This window comes from Mirounga leonina, unplaced genomic scaffold, assembly GCF_011800145.1.
Source record: "Mirounga leonina isolate KUSES-001 unplaced genomic scaffold, KU_Mleo_1.0 Mir_98, whole genome shotgun sequence".
Classification (NCBI taxonomy): Eukaryota; Metazoa; Chordata; class Mammalia; order Carnivora; family Phocidae; genus Mirounga; species Mirounga leonina.
Genome location: NW_023270921.1, coordinates 642187 through 664471, shown reverse-complemented (window position 1 = coordinate 664471; position 22285 = coordinate 642187). Strand labels below are relative to the sequence as shown.

At 35.9% G+C, this 22285-nt stretch overlaps 1 protein-coding gene across 1 annotated transcript in view; it reads right to left on the bottom strand.

Moving 5' to 3' along the window:
- LOC118006639 (protein mono-ADP-ribosyltransferase PARP8-like) overlaps window positions 1-22285 on the bottom strand; it is a 171639-nt gene that overhangs the window by 24519 nt on the left and 124835 nt on the right. Inside the window, exons 12-16 of the mRNA XM_034999359.1 lie at window positions 21243-21807; window positions 19623-19673; window positions 19425-19520; window positions 9352-9444; window positions 1281-1406 (exon numbers count right to left, since the gene is read on the bottom strand). Coding sequence (XP_034855250.1) covers window positions 1281-1406; window positions 9352-9444; window positions 19425-19520; window positions 19623-19673; window positions 21243-21807 — 931 coding nt within the window. The remainder of the gene's footprint in view (window positions 1-1280; window positions 1407-9351; window positions 9445-19424; window positions 19521-19622; window positions 19674-21242; window positions 21808-22285) is intronic.

Here is a 22285-nt window from a genome sequence, read left to right as displayed (position 1 = left end):
ATGTAGGATATATAACTGAGTTAGAGGGAAGAAAAAAGAAAACAATGCCAATCCTAATATAAGTACATAAAATCATGTTTAGTCTATAGGGGGAGAACTATAAATATAAAAAAGATATTGTGCTCTTGATTCTTTGTGTCACCAAAAAGATTAAGCCATGATGAATAAAGTAAGAACAGAATCCTTCTAAAATACAAAAATCCACTTTGTCTTATAATATCATTTTGCTTTTATTTTCTTTTGATTGAAAGATTGTTACCAAAAGAGTATGACTAGTGAGTATATCAATGACACCACACACTTAACTGATAATTCATCTTTTTTTTTTTTAAGATTTTATTTATTTGACAGAGAGACATAGCGAGAGAGGGAACACAAGCAGGCGGAGTGGGAGAGGGAGAAGCAGGCTTCCCGTGGAGCAGGAAGCCCGATGCAGGGCTCGATCCCAGGACCCTGGGACCATCACCTGAGCCAAGGGCAGACGCTTAATGACTGAGCCACCCAGGCGCCCCTGAAATTCACCTTTAAGTATACTCTATGTGTACTCTTGCCACTTATGAAGGAAGGAAAGCTTTTCCAAGGACATTTTATATAGCCATTGTGTCTACAAAATGATTTCAAGATGGATAGTAAGAGAAACTAAGGCAATTTTAGCTCTCATGCAATTTGAAAATTTTGCTATTTCAGAAGGATTCTGCCTCATCTCCACAAATATTTATAAAACTGTTTTCTCAAGGAATGCCACTTGATCGACAATATGGACTAAACTTTCACTAATCTTCAGGTAACTAGGGAAAAGGCAAGGGATGATTAAGTAAAAATACAAAAGAAAGCAAAAATCAGTCCTTTTACCCACAACCCTTAAAATTACCATGAGGTTATATTACGCTAGACTCTCAAAACTATATAATGAAATTAATCATATCAATCATTACTACCTAGTTTATTACTGCTATTTACCTGCCTTTCATGCAGATGGGATGTGTAAAGATTGCAATTTGAGAGGATGAAATGGGTCTAGTTTCATAAAGATGAAGTTCTGAAAGTGATTTTAAAAGATGAAAGGACAGGGGAAATAATAGGATATGGGAAAGACTGAAGGAGGCAGTAAATAGAGTTTGTGGGAAAAGAACGGTATTTATTAAATGGATAGAGTCCACCACGGGTCAGAGATGGGCCTGATGAGGGAGTGAGTTAGACGGAAAGAGGGAAGCTGGCAGCTCTAAAATCTCAGCTGCTGTTACAGGGGGCGGGAGGGGCGTATGAGGAGAAGTACTCACCCTGGGGTTGAAGGCCAGCATCTGAGGATCGTTAGGATCCACCACAGAAGGATATGGCTCGAAAATGACAACTTTTCTAGGAGATTCCAGTGCAGACCTACACATGGATACTAGTAGATCTACCACCTTGAAACACATACATAAGAGAGTTAGCATCCTTCGCGATCCAGCGCGTGCTTTGCCATTGCTCCTCCCGCTCGTGGTTGCGGAAGTTAAGTAGGAAAATCTCAAAACTGCTACCAACTTTGCGGCTTCAGACCACAGTTGACCAAACCTGACCATTAACTTCAAATGACTGACATGTGTTGCTTCCGATAACGTCCTAGTATCTCTTTGTCATGAACTCTCTACTATGCTCTCACATTGCTCTAGGTTCCATGGCAGACATGCACAAGAAAGACAGGTCCTCTCTTTCATGGAATTTACATTCTAATGGAGAAGATGCATAACCAAATAATCAGTTAAATATATGCTCAGATACATTTCTGGTAGTGTTGAATGCTGTAAAGTTTAAGCAGGTGTTAGAGACTAAGGCAATAGGGAATGCTGTTTCAGAGTGGCTAGGAAGGTGGTGGTACTTCAACAGAGACCAGAGTGAAGACAGAGAGCGAGATAGAGCTCTGGGAGAAACTATTCCAGGTGATGGAACTGCAAATTCAGGAGATGAGTCTGACGTGTTCCAAGAACAGTAAAGCTCCTGACATCATCTTACTTCTTCCTACTCTCTGCCTCAGGCCATTCATGACCTTTGGTATGCTAAATATGATGGCTTTATTCCTATGTTCTTCTGTGACCTCTTAACAATTTACTAAGAGGCAGTGTCATTTAACGGTTAGGAGCAAAGCCCCCCTTCTCCAGTTCCCAAAACAATATGCTTCTGGCAAGTCAATCGAGAAAACGGACACTGTCTAAATGGAGAGAGGGCGCCCAAACAGACACATCGACAGTGTGAAGATAGGGGACATCATAAGGAAAGCAGTGGACTTAATCTTTACAGAGAAAAATATTTCTAGAAAGCTTTTAGACAGGCATTTAAAAAATGTAGAGTAAGAGTAAAACAATTTTTGATTCTTGTGGTTCATGGGAGGGGCACTGTGACCTAATGACCATGTGCTCACTATGTTGTGTGTACACTCACAAAACACATCCACCCAATCACAGCATCCAGAACTTCCAGTGACCTAAAATAATCAGCAACACTCAAGCCATTGGGCATATGATCTATAAGAAACCCTTCCTAAAGTACACAGACATACACCCCACAAGACTCACTCAGAAAACAGTAGAACTGAAAGAGCTACTATGTTTCCAACACACTACACCCTTTATGTGTGTGTGTGTGTGTGTGGTTTCCAAGCAATATATATAATAAAGACATAATAAAATCCTTTTTGTCTTCTGCACGCACACTTACACTCCTTCTACCCCAGACAGATGCACTTTAACCTAGACACAAATTGTTTTTGGCATTTTCTGGTCTCTCAATAAAAGAAAAATCCAAATAAAAACTCCTGAAAAAGAATAATCAGTAAAATAAAACAGCCTTTTCTGGAACTCTGGCAGTGGGGAGGGAATTGGTACTATCTTATAAAAATTTTTAAGAATTAAAAGTCACAGTATGCAAATGAAGTGTTAGAAAAGTTCATGCCCTTTGCTTTAATAAAGGGTCAAATGATCTTTGATAAGGGTACTAAAACCACTCAGTGGAAAAGAATAGTTTTTTTATGAATGACGGTGGGAAAACTGGATATCCATATGAAAAAAAAAATGAAGCTGGACTTTTATCTTACACCATACACAAAAATTAACTCAAAATGGAATAAAGACCTAAACATAAGACCTTAAACTATAAAATTCCCACAAGAAAACATGAGGGAAAAACTTCATGACATTGGACTTGGCAATGATTTCTTGGCTTGACACCAAAGCACAAACAATAAAAACAAAAATAGACAAATGGGACTACATCAAACTTAAAAACTTTGGTACATCAAAGGACACAATCAACAGAGTGAAATGGTATGGGATGGGAGAAAATATTTGCGAATCAGGTATCTGAAAGCGGGTTAATATCCAGAATATATAAAGAATTCCTACAACTCAACAAGAAGAAATCAAATAATTTGATTTAAAAATGGGCAAAAAACCCAGATAAGCAATTCATTAAAGAAGACATACAGATGGCCAACAGCACATGAAAAGATGCTCAACATTATTAATCATCAGAGAAATGCAAATCAAAACCATAATGAGATATCACCTCACAACCATTAGGACTGCTACTATCAAAAAATAAAAACCAAAACCAGAAAATAACAAGTGTTGAGCACATGAAGAAACTGGAGCCTCTGTGCACTGCTGATGGAATTATAAATTTGTGCATCTGCTACAGAAAACACTACTATGGAAGCCCCTCAAGAAGTTAATAATAGAACTTCCATATGATCCTGCTGGAAGTGACAATCCCACTTCTGGATATATATCCACAATAATTCAAAGAAGGGTCTTAAAGACCTATTTGCATACCCATGTTTACAGCAGCATTATTCACAAGAGCCAAGAGATGGAGGCAACCAAAATGTCCATTGACAGTTGAATGGATAAAGATGTGGTATTTTTACATTTTGAAAATTTTGAAAAATTATTCAGCCTAAGAAAGGAAAATTCCATCACATGCTACAACATCGCATCGATAAACCTTGAGGACATTATGCTAAGTGAAATAAACCGGTATAAAACAAACCACAAAAAGACAAATACTGTAAGAGTCCCCCAAGAGGTATTTAAAGTAGTCAAATTCATAGAAACAGAAAGTAGAATGGTGATTACCGGGGCTGGAGGAAGGGGGCTACATAAGGGGAGTTGTTTAATGGGTATAGAGTTTCAGTTCTGCAAGATGAAAAAGTTATGGAAATCTGTTTCATGACAAGTTGAATATTGTAAACACTACTGAACTGTATGCTTAAAAAAGGGTTAAGATAGTAAATTTTATGTTACGTGTTTTTTATCACAAGAATAAAGATACAAATAGATACAATAGTAATAACCTGAACAATGTATCCCTTTCAATCAAATATTTATTAAACACCTTGCGCCAGAAGCATCAAAACAATCAAAACTACCAAAAATTATATGCGTTCTTCTGCCAATAATTTCATCATTGGAGTCAAGTAAACTATAATGAAATAATAGACATGGGGGTAGAGAATTCAATTAGAATATTTCTGCTAAATAGATGTTCTAAGCCAACTTAAAAGAAACAGCGTTAACTACCACAGCAAAATCTCATGCTGTCCACCAAAGCCTCCTACTTCTTGCTTCCCAGGTAGAGAGCTATTGACGGGAGGCAGCTGCTCTGCGTGCGACATTTCCACCCCTTTTGTCTACGTAAGGCTTCGTGATTAGTTTTAACCAATGGAATTGGATCGGCGGTGGAAAAGGGTGGAGTTGATGAATAAACAGGTGCACCTTCTTCGCTTTTATCTCTGCCTCTGCTGTATGCCATGTACCTAAGACAGCAGAGCCACACAATGGAATGGGTCCAGTTAACTCAATCATCACACAGAAAGCTGCCCAACAAACATTCTAACTGGACGGTTGTGGGAGCAAGAAGTAAAAATGTGTATCATCTTAAGCCACTGTAATTTTATGACTTATCTGTTACAGAAGTTAGCAGGCAGAATTTTTGAACAAGAAAAGGTCTGTATAACACTGTTTGGATTTGTATTCATTTGCACGTTAATTTTTCCATGGAGTAAAATGTCTACTTAAAAAAAATAAAACATAATGAACGACTATGTTTTTTTTTTTTTTTACCCCAAATCATGTATTTCCCCACTCCCAGCATTTTAAATGATTCTTTTTTTTTTTTTTTAAGATTTTATTTATTTATTTGACTGAGAGAGAGACAGTGAGAGCGGGAACACAAGCAGGGGGAGGGAGTGGGAGAGGGAGAAGCAGGCTTCCCTCTGAGCAGTGGGACCAATGTGGGGCTCGATCCCAGAACTCTGGGATCATGACCTGAGCCAAAGGCAGATAGATGCTTAACGACTGAGCCACTCCGGTGCCCTCCCCCCCTTTTTTTAAGTAGGCTCCACGCCCAGAACGGAGCCCAACAAGGGGCTTGAACTCACGACCCTGAGATCAAGACCTAAGCTGAGATCAAGAGTCTGATGCTTAACTGACTGAGTCACCCAGGTGCCCCAAAATGAAAGATTCTTAATGGGATCTTAGCACATAATGATGAGTGCTATAGTCAGCAAGTTCCAGACATCTTTCTTCTTACACTGAATAATATAATTGAAGAGGCAATCTGGAGGCTAATATACTTAGGATAGAGAAATACAGAATTCAAACAATGGGAATTAGGCCATTTGATGAGTGAGAAAAGGTCAGTGGGTTTATAGAATCACATGCTTCCAAAGGCCATTATATACAATCCATCTGGTAGAGCAAGACTCTCAACCCTCCCCTGCAGGTAAGGAAGACCCTGGAGCACTTGCAAATGAGAAAATTCAGGTCCAGGTGAGTAAGAAAGGCAAGTGCAGGAGTGGCCTACAGATATATAATGTATTCTGGAAAATAGGTGAATTTAAAATTGAAGATCAATGGCTTTCAAACATTTCAATATTGATCCCTTTTATCTTTTTTTTTTTTTTAAAGATTTTTTATTTATTTATTTGAGAGAGAGAAAGAGCACAAGAGGGGGGAGCGGGAGAGGGAGAAGCAGACTCCCTGCTGAGCAGGGAGCCCGATGCGGGACTCGATCCCGGGACTCCAGGATCATGACCTGAGCCAAAGGTAGTCGCTTAACCAACTGAGCCACCCAGGCGCCCTGATCCCTTTTTTTCTAAATAAAATCTTATATGAGCGCTGTGAATTGTGTAAGACTGTTGAATCACAGACCTGTACCTCTGAAACAAATAATACATTATATGTTAAAAGAAAAAAAAAAAAAGAAGAAGATAGCAGGAAGGGAAGAACGAAGGGGGGGAATCATCGGAGGGGGAGACGAACCATGAGAGACTATGGACTCTGAGACAAACAAACTGAGGGTTCCAGAGGGGAGGGTGGTGGGGGGACAGGTTAGCCTGGTGATGAGTATTAAAGAGGGCACGTACTGCATGGAGCACTGGGTGTTATACGCAAACAATGAATCATGGAACACTACATCAAAAACTAATGATGTAATGTATGGTGATTAACATAACATAATAATAAAAAAAATAAAATAAAAATAAAAAATAAATAAATAAATAAAATCTTATATGAAAGCTCAACACAAATAAATAAAACGGAGCTGTTTTGGTTGAAACAGCATATGGGGGCTTGGAATCCTAGCTGCTGAGACAATCTCATCCCAGTCCAGCCTCCTGCAGTGTCCATTTAAGGACGGTTCTTGCAACCTCAGAGAACCACTTAAAATGCAGGAGTCAACAGATGCACCAGGATTACTGAGATACAGTTTCTTTCTGTCTAGAAAGAGAATCAGTTTCCATGTAATCTTTAGAATTATAACCAGAATATTGTGTACTTGCTTTAAAGTAGTGAAAAGAATATTCTGCTTCAGATAGAATCACTAAATTGATATGATCGAGTAATTGTGTTTTGTAACTATCATTATAAAATCCAAAATTAACTTCTCTTTAACAACCATTATTTTTTGAGAGGTATCTATAATAAGCGGGGGGGGGGGGGGGGGGGGGAAGCACCTAATATTCTGTCAATCTAGCCTACTGTTATCATGATGTTCATTTTCCTTCTAATTATTTCTTAGTTCCAGGCTCTAACTCCTTCCCTTTTCACATCGTCTGAGGGACAATTTACATCCACTAAAATGCACAGATGTTAACTTTACCACTTGAAGAATTTTATATATATATATAAGATATATATATTATATAATATATAAATATATATAATATATATAAAATATATATTTTATAAATTATATATAAAATATATATAATACATATATACCCACATACCTATTCATGTATGTATATTCACAAACATACACACAGCTGTGTAAAGCTTAATCATTTTTACATAGCTATGTTTTAGTGTATGTGCTGCTGAATCGAGCACTTCAAATAGCTATAAACAGCATATATTTAGGATCTTTTTTTTTTTGAGCAGTATTAGTTCCAATTGATGAGAAAAACTTCCACATTTCAAAAAAAAAAGGAAGGAAAGGAAAAAGATCCACCATGGTCAGATACATTTGAGAAATCCTCCAAGTACTGGCTACTTATTTTCTTAGTTTCAGGGATTCTGAGAGCCTTTAATATGCAAATATGTGCATGTTAGCTGTAGGGGCGATATTAAGCCATATTTCTGAAATTTAATCATGGAATCTTTTTTTCCACATTACATATGATCAATGCTATACTGTTTGTATTATTGTTCATTTATAATTCACCATATCATAACTGTTTTCCTTAATATTTCTTCAAGGGGATGTACCTCCATTTAGGTAATCAGTGAAATGATTAGGTTAACAGGATGTATGTACATCCACGAGGTCTGTGCTAGTCTATATTAACTGCTGTACTTTCATCTGGAGTAATGCCTGTTAATTCTAGACATTCGATACTTATTGAACGAATGTCTGGTTTTTTTTTTTTTAGATTTTTTTTTTTTTTAATTTATTTGAGAGAGAGAGAGAAACAGCATGAGAGGGGAGAGAGAGGGTCAGAGGGAGAAGCAGGCTCCCCGCTGAGCCGGGAGCCCGATGTGGGACTCGATCCCAGGACTCCGGGACCATGACCTGAGCCGAAGGCAGTCGCTTAACCAACTGAGCCACCCAGGTGCCCGAACGAATGTCTGTTTTACAGTCATTTTCCCCCACCCATCTTTGCAAATTTTGTAAGTAACAGACTGGTAATTCTCTTCACATTTAGCTTCCTGTTGATTTTAGTAAAGCTGAATATTTTCTTACGTTTCTTTACTAACTATATTTGTGAATCGTGTGTTCATTTCCTCTATTAATCTGTTATAGTCCTCGTGTTTTTCTTTTCAAGTTTTATGTGCTTTTATACAATTATGTTTGAGGCAAAACAAATTTTCTCATACTTAGCTCTTAACATTCACTATTTTTTCAAGTAAAAAACATAAAGTATGTATGGCAAAACTCTTCATTAAGCCATTAGGAATTTGTTTTACACACAGTGTAAAGGGCTAAGCTGATTTTCTCCCCCATGTTGCAGGTCATTTCTTCCCACCTCACTTACTAAATCATTTTAATTTTACAATGTGACATGATACTTCCTTTGAAGTCTATTAAATGTATTTATAATTAGATCTCTTTGGGGGATTATCTGCCATTCTATTCTTTGCCAGGACTGCATTTTTTTAAAAATATAGGATTGCATAATATGTTTTTGTATATGGTCGGTCTAGCCTCCCTTAATTAGCATTCTTTTCTTTTTTTTTTATGTTTTCTCTGATTTTTTTTCTTATAAATTTATTAGGAAGTTAGGTTCCATAAATAAATTTAAAAAAAGCAATTGAAATTTTGATGGAATTCATGAAGTAAATTCTGGCATCTTTAGAATTTATTTTTTCCTTCCAGAAACATGGAATGCTTCTCTACTTCCAAGTTGTTTCATTCATTTTTATATTTTTCTTCCTATGTCATAAACACTGCTCTTGCAAAATTGGATGCTTTTCCTTATATGTTCGGCCCTTTATCTTTTCACCTAAGTTTGAAAAATAAATTGGCTTCCATTTTATGGCACTATAACTTTACAAATAAATTTTACATAATGCATGTGCAAGGGTTTCAATATTTCAACTTCACCATGACAGAATCACAGTTATTTTTTAAACACAAGAAAGTTGGCTTAATTTCTTCCCTCGCCCAACTGCCAAATGACAAAACACTCACTAGATACAGATAGCAAAATTCAGTTTCCAGCTAAAAAAAAAGAATCAAATGCCAGCTTGCTTTTTAATCTAATGTCAAACTATCAAAAATGTGTCCAAAAGAAGAGCAGACTGATGGTAACTAGTGGATCAGAATAAATTTTTCAAATCAAAATCAGGACTAATTAGCACTGTGTGCTCCTACCTGAGCTCCAGTTGCTATCTCATCAGCAGCTTCGTTCATTACTCCCAGGGTTTGAAAAGCAAACACACACAGCTCTCGCTCACACACAGTGGGCTACAAAAGAAAGGGCAATCAGTTACAACAGTTTTTTCCATTTCCCAATTCCTAAATTAATTTTATGACATTCCATTAAATATCTAAAAAAAAAATGCGAAGTTTCAGAATGTTAAAAAGAAAGGAATCATAGGACCCTATTTAACAAAAGTTAAATTTCTAAATTTGGGTAACAATTCAGGAAAATAATCATCTAGTGATATGGAGTCACTAATACAAGAAATTCATTTCAAATAGTTGTAGGTGCTTGCACTTAGAATTTTTAGCAATAGATGGAAAATCCATCTCTCCTACTTAATACACATTTGTACCTGATATGTATTAAAAAAAGCAGACACCTAAGCTGGTGATATACTAAAAAATGAGGTTAAACCCAACAGCTGTGTAAAACAAATATATCAAGAAGAATTCCACTTTTTCCTAGGTAATTTTCTTTGGAAGGAATAAGCATGATTCTGCTTACTTGCTACCCAGCTCTTGAAAGATTGGTTTTGTTGCAAAGACTTTTGACTTCAATAACCTCCTGAAGTCAACAGCGCTGAAATATACACTCTGCAATTGCTTTGGGAGACTTCTCATCTTTCACATCTAATACAGTGTCATCTGTCTGATTTATCTTATCTCCCGAGTTACGTTGCATTAGGTAGCTGATGAAGCCTGACACGATACAACCCACGGTGCCGCTGCCTGGCAGACAAAAGGCATTTTGTTAGTGCCACTGCTCCTACGCTCACTCATTTCCGAGGACTTAGTCTAGTGCTTAACCAGTGGGAAGTATGGTCCTTTATGGTCCATCCTTCATGTTCAGAATAGGTCCATACGGTGGCTTTGTGGACAGAAGCATGACCGATCACAAACATTTCTGGTTGATGTTTCCCAAAGAGAATTTTAGGAAAAAATCAACTGATACATCCCTTTGTCCACCTTAAAAGGGCAGTTTGATTACATTTCAGAAACATCAGGAAAAACTACCTACGAGAAGAAATTAATTGGAGAAAGCCCTTCACCCAGACTCAAACTATATACACACTGCTATATATAGACAGCTATACTTAGAGCAGACTGTTCAATTTCTGCTTATTCTTTTCTTAAGGGTTTAACCTATTTTTAATATTCTATTTTTTTGTGTGTTTATCTATGTGCATGTATGTCTCAACCTCAATTTTCCCCAGGGACATTGGTTGTTTCTTTTGTTCAATTTCTGGGAGCATGATATGGTCTGAAATAATAAGAGCAATCATTTATTGTACCTTTACCACAGCGACAAACACTATATTGGTGTATAGTGGACCTGTATACAAAAAGAATCCATGGAGAAGATAAACCATGGAAATCATAAAGGGCCCTAAGAATTTATTCATGTACCAGTTACCCAACAACCTTCACTGAGGAAGTAAACAGGGACACAGAAGGTATTTTATTTTTAATACTACTCTCGTCAAATAACCATACATTTTTTGTGAATAAAATCCATCAATCCCAAAGGAATAATAGGATAAAGCTTATTTAGTGTAAACAAGTAATAACTGATTTTATTTTTTCATTTGAACTTTGGCAATCAATTATACTTATTTTGTGATCATCCAAATATATATGTATGTATGTACATATGTACATGTATATTCACAAACAGATTCCAGGGAATGTTTTAAAACAATAGAAACTATCTTTTACAGTACCAAGTTGTTGCTTTAAACAATGGAAATTAAAATGAAATAAAATATCTCACACTCCACTAGATTGGATGGATAAATTTTTAAGATTTTAATATAGGAAAAATGTCTAAGACTGAAGAAAAAATAGAATATTCTTACATATCTCTATCACACTTTGTCCCCAATCTTAAGTATTCATGTGCCACCCCTGATTTTGTCTCAAATAATTTTTACCAATTTCACCCTGACCTCCTACTTTTTTTTTTTTTTATCTTGGTTAACAAATGAGCAACATTTCAATGCTTTCTTCTGTATTTCCATTTCATCCTCTTCCCAGACCTGATTATATTCAAATCTCCAAATCACATGGACTTGCCAACTGACCCATTACTTTTTTTTTTTCAAGGATTTTATTTATTCATTTGAGACAGAGAGATACAGAAAGAGAGAAAGCATGAGCAGGGGGAGATGGAGGGGGGAAGCAGACTCCTCGCTGAGCCAGGAGCCCAGCGTGGGTCCCAGGACCCGGAGACCATGACCTGAGCTGAAGGCAGACGCTAACCATCTGAGCCACCCAGGTGTCTCTGACCCATTACTTTAAATAGTAAACATACATTCCTAAAGATAAAGCTATGGCTTGATTACTTTATGGACACTTCTTTTCTTTCCTTCATCTTTTTGGTTGAAATGTATAAGGCTGATTTATAGGAATATACGGTTACTGCAACTATTTGAAGAAGGAAATCAGATACCCTAGAAAACTTTGGGGGGAAAAGGGCAATTTCGCTACCACACTAAAAAATTAGAAATACACATTACATTCTTATAATTTTATCTTCCCTCTTTTTAAATAGCAAATATAGAGGTAGTAATATGGTGATTAATTTATATGCTATATTAACACCAAACTAGGTAAATACTAGTGAATCTTTAAAATAACAATTCTGTATCTACTGCTCATTTTTACTAGAAAGTTCAAGACAGTATTTGAGATGTAAATCAACTTAATTTTGAGATAAACATTTACAAACTAGATTTTGTAAACTTTTGACCCTCCCTTCTCCCATGTTTACCCACATTTTATTTGAGAAGTTGAAAATGTCAACACAAGATAGCACACGAAAACAAAGTTCTCAAATCATATTAAGCAACAAGATTAGATGTCTCATTGCTCACAGAAAGGATATCTTATTCAAAAAAGAGAAACCTAATCATTCTTACCTAATGAAACATAAGTAATTATATTGTGGGTTAGTGTTCTCCCATGTTAGCTGACTCTCAGCTAATCCCCCACCCCCAGCATATTCTGCTATTACTATACTTATTTATACAGAAAGCTCTAGCATCAATTAAAAATAGAACGTAGGTGGGTCACCTGGCTGGCTCAGTTGGTAGAGCATGCAACTCTTGATCTTGAGGTTGTGAGTTCAAGCCCCACATTGAGTGTGGAGATTATTTAAATAAATGAATGAATGAGTGAATAATAACATATACCCCAATTTTTTTAAGTATTAAAAAAAGAGAACATAGTCATTTAATAGCTATTACTGGATAAATGTAATGATGTGTCTTACTACACATAATTTAATACAAAGCATATATGCCTAAATATAACCAAATGTGTACATCATTTATGAATTCATTTTTTAGTTTACAATCAATAAGTCTTAATTTGTAAAATATTACCAATTCTTAATGTTATTGTATTGTCCTCAAGCAATTAGTTCCTGTAATTTGAACTGTAAAACCATGACAAGTCCCTCTTGCCATTCTACATACATAATTTTTTTGCAATATATTCATTATGCACCATTTGAACACAAGGATAACTTTATATGTCCCTAAGATTTATTTTAGAAGTTTTAAAGCTAAGACAAATACATTTTAAATTTTAGTTGAATCAAAACCATTTAAATGTGTGCAATGAAAACGTATTTCAAAAATGGTGAAGCCCTAAAGAATATTTTAGAAACTAACTGCATTTTAGAAACTTTGTGTCTTCAATGAATTTAAATTACTTCCTACTAAAAACAGAAATGGTAAAACTCAAGAGAATCTAGCTATGTACTTATATATAGCATGGTGTAGGTGAGAGGTTTTCAAACCTTTTCTGCCATGCTCTTTCCGTTCAAACAAAATTTTTCATGTAAGCCCAATATATAGAACAGATAAAAAATGGTGATTGTTCCAATGGGGGCAGATGCGCACAGTTCAGTTTTCCTGTCTGTAAAACAGGGATAAAAAAATCACATCTAGCGAACCAGGTTAATAAGAAGACCAAGAAAGAGAACCAAGTAAGATAAGGTTTAGAAAATCTCCCTGAGCTGTTTAAATATTAACAATATTAGGTAACTTGGATAAGCTATACCTTCTACTTGTTTTAACCCAATGTGTATACAAAAATAAGTGTTTAATAAAAATTTTCATTAAAGCTTATTATGAAATCATAGTTTTATTTTCATATCCATAGTTTATTGAAACCCTTAATTTATTGTTAAAATTGTTCTTGCTAAAAGAGAAATGAGCAATGTAAATAAAATTCATAATTAAAAAACTATGTTTTCAACATATGAGAATAATTAAGAATAGCTACCAGAAATTCAAAACCTATAAGCCTTTAGCTCTTTGTATTTCTGATTTTATAGTCAATGCTTCCTGTTCTTTTCATGGTTTGGAAGAGAGACACATTCAGGGCAGGGATGGGGCGGGGGGGAGTTCACTGTCCATCAAGAAAGACAGGAATCCCACAGAGATCAAGACAGATTTATAGTAAAGATAGGCTCATGCCTGTTTAAGTTTCAACACAGTGTTCCCTATTATCTCATACAACTAAAGTTGTTGTTTGAGCCTTAAAACCAATTTCTTTCTACTCATTTTGGATGTGAAAAAAATCATATTTCTGAACTAAAGTGTTTGGTATAATTACTATTTAGCCTGTATTTCAAAAATTGAAATCTTATTTCTGTGGCATGAGGTGGGGGATGCGAGGAGGAGTTGAGGAGGGAACAGGATGTGCTTTTCCATCCATTCTTCAAATATTAAAGTCAGACCTAAATACAAGAAGACCTACCTGTTTTACTCTTAGGAAGTAAAATGCGACATATCAGGGTTTACCTACATGTTCAGTTTCTCAATAATTTTCATGGGAATGCCTTAAACTTATGACCAAATTATAACTGGGTGTCATTAATTACACTCTGAAAATAAGAACTTAGTTACAAACATTTATCTAAGGTCCACAGCTCAGGTTTCTCAGCTGATTTTGCTTCAGTAGGACTGGGCATTATTCTCGAACAATGATACAAAAATCTCAAGCCTCATCAGTGCATTCATAGCAAGCAATCTGGAATATTTTCACATGACAGGAGAAGAAAATGAGATCATAATTTTCATATCATATGTTGATCTGGGAAATGGGAAATTCTACTAACCAGGGACATACAGAATGATTGCCAAGTACCAATGATAAACTTCTAAACACAGAGACCCCAATCCTTACAACCACTGTGGTTTTCTCCAACCCAATTCAGCAGCGCTTGTGCAGGTTCAAAGAAGAAGACAAAGTTGCATTGATCATGGCGTTCAGTGTGAGTATAACAAAAAGACAAGGACACTGGGAAGGAAGAGGCTGAGAAAACAGTGGTGAGTCTGGCAATAAATCCTTATTTTTGTGTTTTCCAAAAATACTGGATGAAGACAAAATCAACATTTTAAAGCATCAACAGTTTGCTGCATTAATACTCTAGTTGACTGCAAGATGTAGAGAACTACTGATTGGGCTTGGGTTTGGTTCTCTGATCATGATCCAAACTGCACTGCCACACAGGAAATCCAGGACTCTAATAACAATCCTTGTGATGTTAATGTGAGTTTTGTGCATTTTCAAAGTATTACCTGTCAGGCCTCATGCCTGGGAGTGACATTTATAACCTTTGTGAACAAAGAGATAAGTTGGTCATTGTGGTATTTCTAAATCAGGAAGCAGGGTAGTTACTGGTGGTGCAGAAAGTATGACATGCTTACCCTGACCTCTAAGTGACAGTACAGTACAAGTAGTGACCAAAATGTTAGGACTTCTGGAAAATGGTAGTAAAGGGCGACTTACATCATTCAGTAAATAATCATGCTTAGAGAAAAGAGGAAAAAATAAGATACAGTTTGAATTTTGAAAGAGAGAGATCTAACAAATGTAATGAACATTAGGCAGAGAGTTCTATGGGACCCCGAGTTTTATCTGACCTATTTAATCACCCACTGGGATATGACTTCTCCTCTTCACATCTCTAGGAGTTATTACAGTTGTAATGTGTCATCTGAGCGGAATAAATGGTCAATGAGTCGGTATAGTGATTAATACTCCAGAAGAAATTTTATGTGTAATAATTTTATACATTTCTATTAAAATTACAGTAAACTTTTTGCAATATAAATGTGAGAGATACAGAAAAAAACGAGTATGCCGGATTTAGGTTAAATATCTGTTTAAGACCATCAAAAGGCAGTTTTTTCTGTTTACTTCTCTTCCTTTGACTTCCATTTCCTGATTTGTGTTTACTTCTCTTCCTTTGACTTCCATTTCCTGATTTGATTTCAGCTGTCATTTACCTTACTATTTAAGAAACCAAAGTAGGTTTTCTGATTTCCTTGGGTATCAGTCTGAATCCCAGCAAAATAAAACCAGCGGATAACCAGCTATATACTTTTTTAGAAAACATCGTTATTTACATAAGCGCTTCCACTTCTAGAAAGAGACCACCAGCTTCACTGGTGCAGAATAAAACAGTTACTTAAAGTAAAACAAAAATTGAATCAAGGCACAGAGAATACTGATAGCAAACAGGATATTTCTATCACTTACTATGGGAATGAACTGCCAGTAACTGAACCACAAGGACCACAACACATGCAGTAAATTTCCAGGATGTAAAAGTAGTCAGTTCAAGTACATGAGTCAAGAGTAGCATCATGATTAAGAACTGTGGCCTTGGTGCCATTCTGCCAGGGTTCGAATCTTGTCTCTATCACTTACTAGCAATGTTGATAGTAAATAAATTACTGTTCTCCTCATCTGTAAAGCAGGGCTAATAATAATAATACCCACCTCACAGGGTTATCATGAGAGGATTAAATCACATAATCCATGTAAAATGATTTGAAACGCATGATCACATAAAAGGCACTCAAAAAGCAAGTGCCATTAATAACCTTACTACTATTTTCTGGAGTGAAGATCACATTGCCAAGGATCAAGCAATAGATCAAGATCCACAGACGAACACTAACAAAATAAAGATGGACCTCCTGGTGGGATAAACTGAGATGACCAAAGGATTCTCCTTATTCTCATCATAACTACACAGTTCCATGTATCACATAAAAATAACAAACTTGCACAAATTTTTAATAAATAAAGGCTGATTTAGTTAATTTGGGTTTCAGAGTAACATTGTATCTCTTTGAGAAAAAAGCTCGCTGATAGAGAATAGTGTATTGGTGGCAAGATAAACTTTTTGTATGTTTTCCATAAACAAGTAAAATAAAACAAATATATCATATACCTTGACAAAAGATCATGATCATAAACGGTTATTACATGTTTCTTAAAGTATAAATCCTAAAATGCAAACAAGTGCTGACAAAATTGTCTCTCTCTAGGCTTTATAATTTGTCTTTTCAAGCATATATTCCCAAGAACAGGACGAATTTCTCTTAAAAAGTACAACAGAATCTAGCATGGTGCCTTATACTTAGGAAGCCTTCAATAAGCATTTATGATGCAGTTTTGAAATCAGGCAGAAATAAGCTGAAAGTACAGCTTCTACCCATACTAGCTGGGTGATGCTGAACAAATTGCTTACCCTCTTTTCGATCTTAATCCTTTTATTTGAACCATGAGCCCGAAAATACATAAACCACAAGAGTTTTGTGAAAATCAAATAAGGAAGCAATATGCAAAATATCTATCTGTACACTGTCTAGCACATAGCACTCATGTCATCTGCAAATGGAGATCGTTCTAGTTTTTCCTTTCCGATCTGGATACCTTTTTTTTTTTTTTTACCTAATTGCCCTGGTTATAACCTTCAGTGCAAAGTTGATAAGAGTGACAAGAATAAACTAACTCAAAAATAAATTTATCCAAGGATGTACAAGACCTGAACGATGAAAACTACAACATAGTGTAGAAAGAAATTTTTAAAGGTCTAAATAAATGGAAACATTTCCTGTGTCCCTGGATTGGAGGGGTTAAAATTGTTAAGACAGCAATACTTCCCAAACTGGCCTACAGATCCAATGCAAACCTGTAAAATTCCAGCTGCCTTTTTTTGCAGAAATGAACAAGCTGACTTTAGAATTCATATAGAAATGCAAGGAACCCCAAATAGTGAAAACAATCTTATAAAAGGAAAATTAAGTTGGAGGACTCACACTTCTTGCTTACAAACTTAATGCAGAGCTACAGTAATAAAGACAGTGTAGCACAGATGTAAGGATACACATACAGGTCAGTGGAATAAAATTCAGAGTCCAAATAAACTGATACATCTATAGTCAAATGATTTTCAACAAGGGTGCCACAATCATTCAATGGAGAAAGAAGGTCTTTTCAACAAACAGTGCCGAGGCAATTGGATAGCTACATAACAAAAGAATTAATTTAGAACCCAACCTCACACCATATGCAAAAATTAACTCAAAAAGGATCAATGACTTAATTCTAAGACAGAAAATATAAAACACATAAAAGGAAATATAGGTGTAAATCTTTGTGACCTTGGATTAGGCAACAGTTCAATTGATAAATATGGACTCCATTAAAATTAAAAACTTTTGTATGTCACAGGACGCTATCAAGAATGTGAAAAGAAAACCCACAAAATAGGAGAGAATATCTGCAAATCACACATCTAATAAAAATCCAGTATTCAGGATATATATAAAGAACTTTAATAACTCAACAACAACAAAAAAGAAATAATCCAATTAAAAATGGGCAACAAATATAAAGAGATGTTTCTCCAAAGAAGATGCACAAGTGGCCAATAAGCACATGAAAAAAAGCTCAAAATCACTAATCATTAGGGAAGTGCAAATCTGAGCCACCATGAAATACCACTTCACACACACTCAAATGGCTATAACTGGGGTGGAAAAAAAGGAGAATCACAAGTGTTGGAGAAGATGGAACTGGAACCATCATACACTGCTGGTGGGAATATAAAATGGTACAGCCACTGTCAAAAATAGTTTGGTAGTTTCTCAAACACTTAGAGTTAACATATGTCCCAGCAATTCCATTAAATGATGAATGGATAAACACATGTCGTATATCCATGAATGTAATATTATTACACCAAAAAAAAAGGGAATACACTATTGATACACGCTATTGGATGAACCTTGAAAATATTATATTGAGAAGCCAAAAACAAAAGGCCACATAATGTATGATTCCATTTATATGAAATGTCCAGAATAAGCAAATTCATAGAAACAAAAAATAAATTAATGGCTGCCAGGGGATGAGGGAAGGAGAAGACTGGAATGACTGCTAACAGTTACAGATTTCTTTTTGGATAATGGAAATGTTCTGGAATTAGACAGTGGTGATGGTTGTACAACACTGTGAACACACTAAAAACTATTGAATTGTATACATTAAAATAGTGAATCGCACATTATATGAACTTTATCTCAATTTAAAAATTGCAGAAAAACTTGAAACTGGATCATTCCTCCCAAATTGCACATCTAAAAAAATGGAAAAATTTATTTTTTGTGGCAACACATACACATTGGTTCTTACTTCTATACTCCCTCAATAATGCCCCAAATGTTTCAGTGAGCTGGCATTTTTTTGAAATCTTTAAAATTCTGATTCTTTGTATATCTCTTCTAACTTCTACACTTTCTTCTCTAGAATAAGCATCTTAAATTGTGTGGTTTTGAAGAAACACTGCTCACAAGCTTGCATATATACATCTGTAGCTATGTGAATCTCTATATTCACCTACATCTACATCTATTGATATTGATGTAGATGGATACACAGATATAAATAGAGGGAAAGAAAGAGAGACGACAGATAGGCACATATAGGAAATTCACTAAGAAATATTTTCCTAATATGAAACGACCTGCTCTTCTTTCATAGACTTCTTTAGAAATAGTGATTCTTTTGTCAAAATTACACCACCATGTGTATTAAATAATTTGCTCAGTAGAGAGCATTTACCGTAAATCAAGTTATTTACTTATTTATTTTTATATCTTAACCCTTTTATATTCTATATCAACACTGATATTCTACCAGTGAGAACTTACCCTAAGCATGGGGCCATTTTGAAAGACATGTGGCTCATCACAAACCACACAGTATTCATTCAATACAGGGATCCGCTGTTCAGCAAACTCAATTGTCTGAATAAAACAACAAAGATAAATAATTAAGTCAAGTTCATAAATAATTTGAAAACCCATTAAAAGCTAAAATATTTCTGCAACGGATGACGTGGCTCATACCTGCACTAGGAAGCCACGGTCTCGTATTGGAATGCATTTGGCACCATTTGGCTATAAAAGGCAAAGTAAAAGAAGAAAACAATTTTTTAACTCAGAGAATATATGAATTACAGCCTTTGACTTTTTGCAACAGTGAATACAAGTGTGATCTAAGGTCAACTGTAATATGAATTAAATCACTGATTATGACATCAAGATTTTAGAATTTCTTTATAACATACTTTCTGCCATTACTACCACAAGCCTTGTCTAAGCTAAACCAATAGTATTCTTAATTATTTGGTCTTCTAGTAAAAATGACTGGCATTTTTAAATGATCACAAAAGCTCATTTTCTCTACTACTTTTTGTCAAATGCTCCCACCTCCTCATTTAGACTATTTCCATCTTATTTTACAATGAGAATTATTCCTCCAAGGATATATGAGACAGCTACTGAGGGGGTACAACACTAAACTATTGTACTGTAGTAGGCTTAACCATACAGGAAGATTGTAAGACATTTTCTTTTACAGAATATGTGAAATTATCTTTCTTAGGTGAAACTGTCACGGAAAACGTTCTATGTTAACATTTTGACATTATTTTCTGTGTGTCCTTACTGCTTACTTTTGATAAGAAATGGGCTTTTAGGGATGTCCATCTAAAATTATCAACATACTTAAATACATTTTCTTAACACAAATATAATTTTATGGTATAATTTACAATATAATTTTAGAAATAAAGCTATACAAGAGCAGCACAACTTTCTGATAATGTATCTTATTTTTTTCAATTTCATCTATTACTAGGTGTATCCATATATATGGCTAAGAATTAAGTATACCCTTACCCCAGCGCACACACGCATTTACTAAAAGTAAACAACATTTTTATCAACTATTTTACGTATTTAATATACATAAGATAGGTCTGTTTCTTTATCTGAAATCAGCTATAATGCTGATCACTCCAAAGGTAAACTCCGTGTAAGACTGACTCCCAATAAATACCACGCAGAGGACTTAAGTTTGAATACAGTTACCTTCTGGCCCTATCTCCACCAAAAAACTTCAGGATAAAGTGATTTCAGTTTTAGAAAGTAGACACTGAAAGCAGCTTTAAGTGAAGCTTAAAGTAGCAGAAGTAGATGTTGCTTCTCTCCACAAGTTAACGATGTTCACAGGCAAATGTTCTTATATGTATATATAAAAGGAAGGACATTACTCTGAATTTAATTATTAGACAAACTTTGTCCTCCACTACTTATGTATGAGAACTAGAGAACAGATAAACCTACTTGATAAAACATTAAAATGCCCTGCTTGCTTAAAAGGATCGGATTTGTGGATCCAACTGATTTCCTTCCATTTTTAGCAGCTTTCATGACCACAACAGGAATTTGGACTAGACCTTCAATCAATAGCTATATTTATTTTTTCAGAATCAAAATGAACATTCCAGTACTGGTTGCCAATGTCTGGTATGCTATAGTAATATCCAAAAAGAAACAAAGGGTAAATTCTAAAAAACAAAAACGAAAATGAAGATCTTGCTTCTTTCCTCTACCAGGTCTTACAAAAACCTCTCCTGCACCTTGGCTAACATTTAGGAACTCAGGATGAAAGTATTTACGCACAGCAGGCTGGGAAGATGACGATGAAGACGGTGTTAAGATACCGATAAGCCCTGAGGTCAGAGAGAGCCTCCTGCCCTCTGCGTTAGGTTCCTTGAAGAGCTCCGTCTTGGATGACTTGGGAGCACTGGAGTAAGACTTGCTGAGCAGCTTGTGGTTTTTTAGTCCATACAGCTCTTCCATTCTGAGATTACTGGAGTAAGATCTGCTTAACAGTTTGTGAGGCTTCAGGTTGGTGGTGTGCTCGCATCGCGGGTCTCCAGAACAGGACCGAGTCAACAGTTTGTGCGACTTCAGAGTGAGGCAGTCCTCTTGCTTGACAGCTGCCGGGCAGGGCCGGTTCAAAAGTTTGTGCGACTTAATGGCCGCCACCGCCTGCTCAGCCCTGGGGTCGCTGGACAGGGAGCGACCAAAGGTCCTGTGCGACTTGGTGGCGCACACGTCGTCGGTCTTGACCGTACTGGAACAAGTCCTCCGCAGCAGCTTATGCGTTTTGGAAATTCCATCTTGCTCAGATTTCAGTTTGGATTTGCTTTTACCACAACCAGGGGGAGGATAACTTGGCGACCTTGAAAACGGAACAACAATTAATACAGGGCAAATCATGAGTATGACACACCGCGGAGAACACCTGGTAGGCGCAATCAACTCAACTCGACCACAAATACCACCTCGTTTTAATACAGCCCATCCAGCTCAGATAGCAACCGCAATATGGGCACAGTGATCACATGGACTGAACTGAATTATATTTTTCCTGCAAAGCAAAAACAGATTATCAGGTTTTGCACCCCTCCTGTCCCAGAACTCTTTGCAGAACTAATTTTGGTACAGAAAAATCTATGTGATTAGAAAACACAGAATGTCATTTTAACACATTTAACGCATGTTAAGAAAACGAACACTCTGAATGCAGAAATGGGTATCTATGCTTTTGATGGAATCGATAGAACTTGGTCCGTTCTTTGAAGTCACACAGAAAATAAATGAATGCCAAGACTACAGAAAGAATGCTCTGAAGTACCTAACTATGGAGCAGCACATGC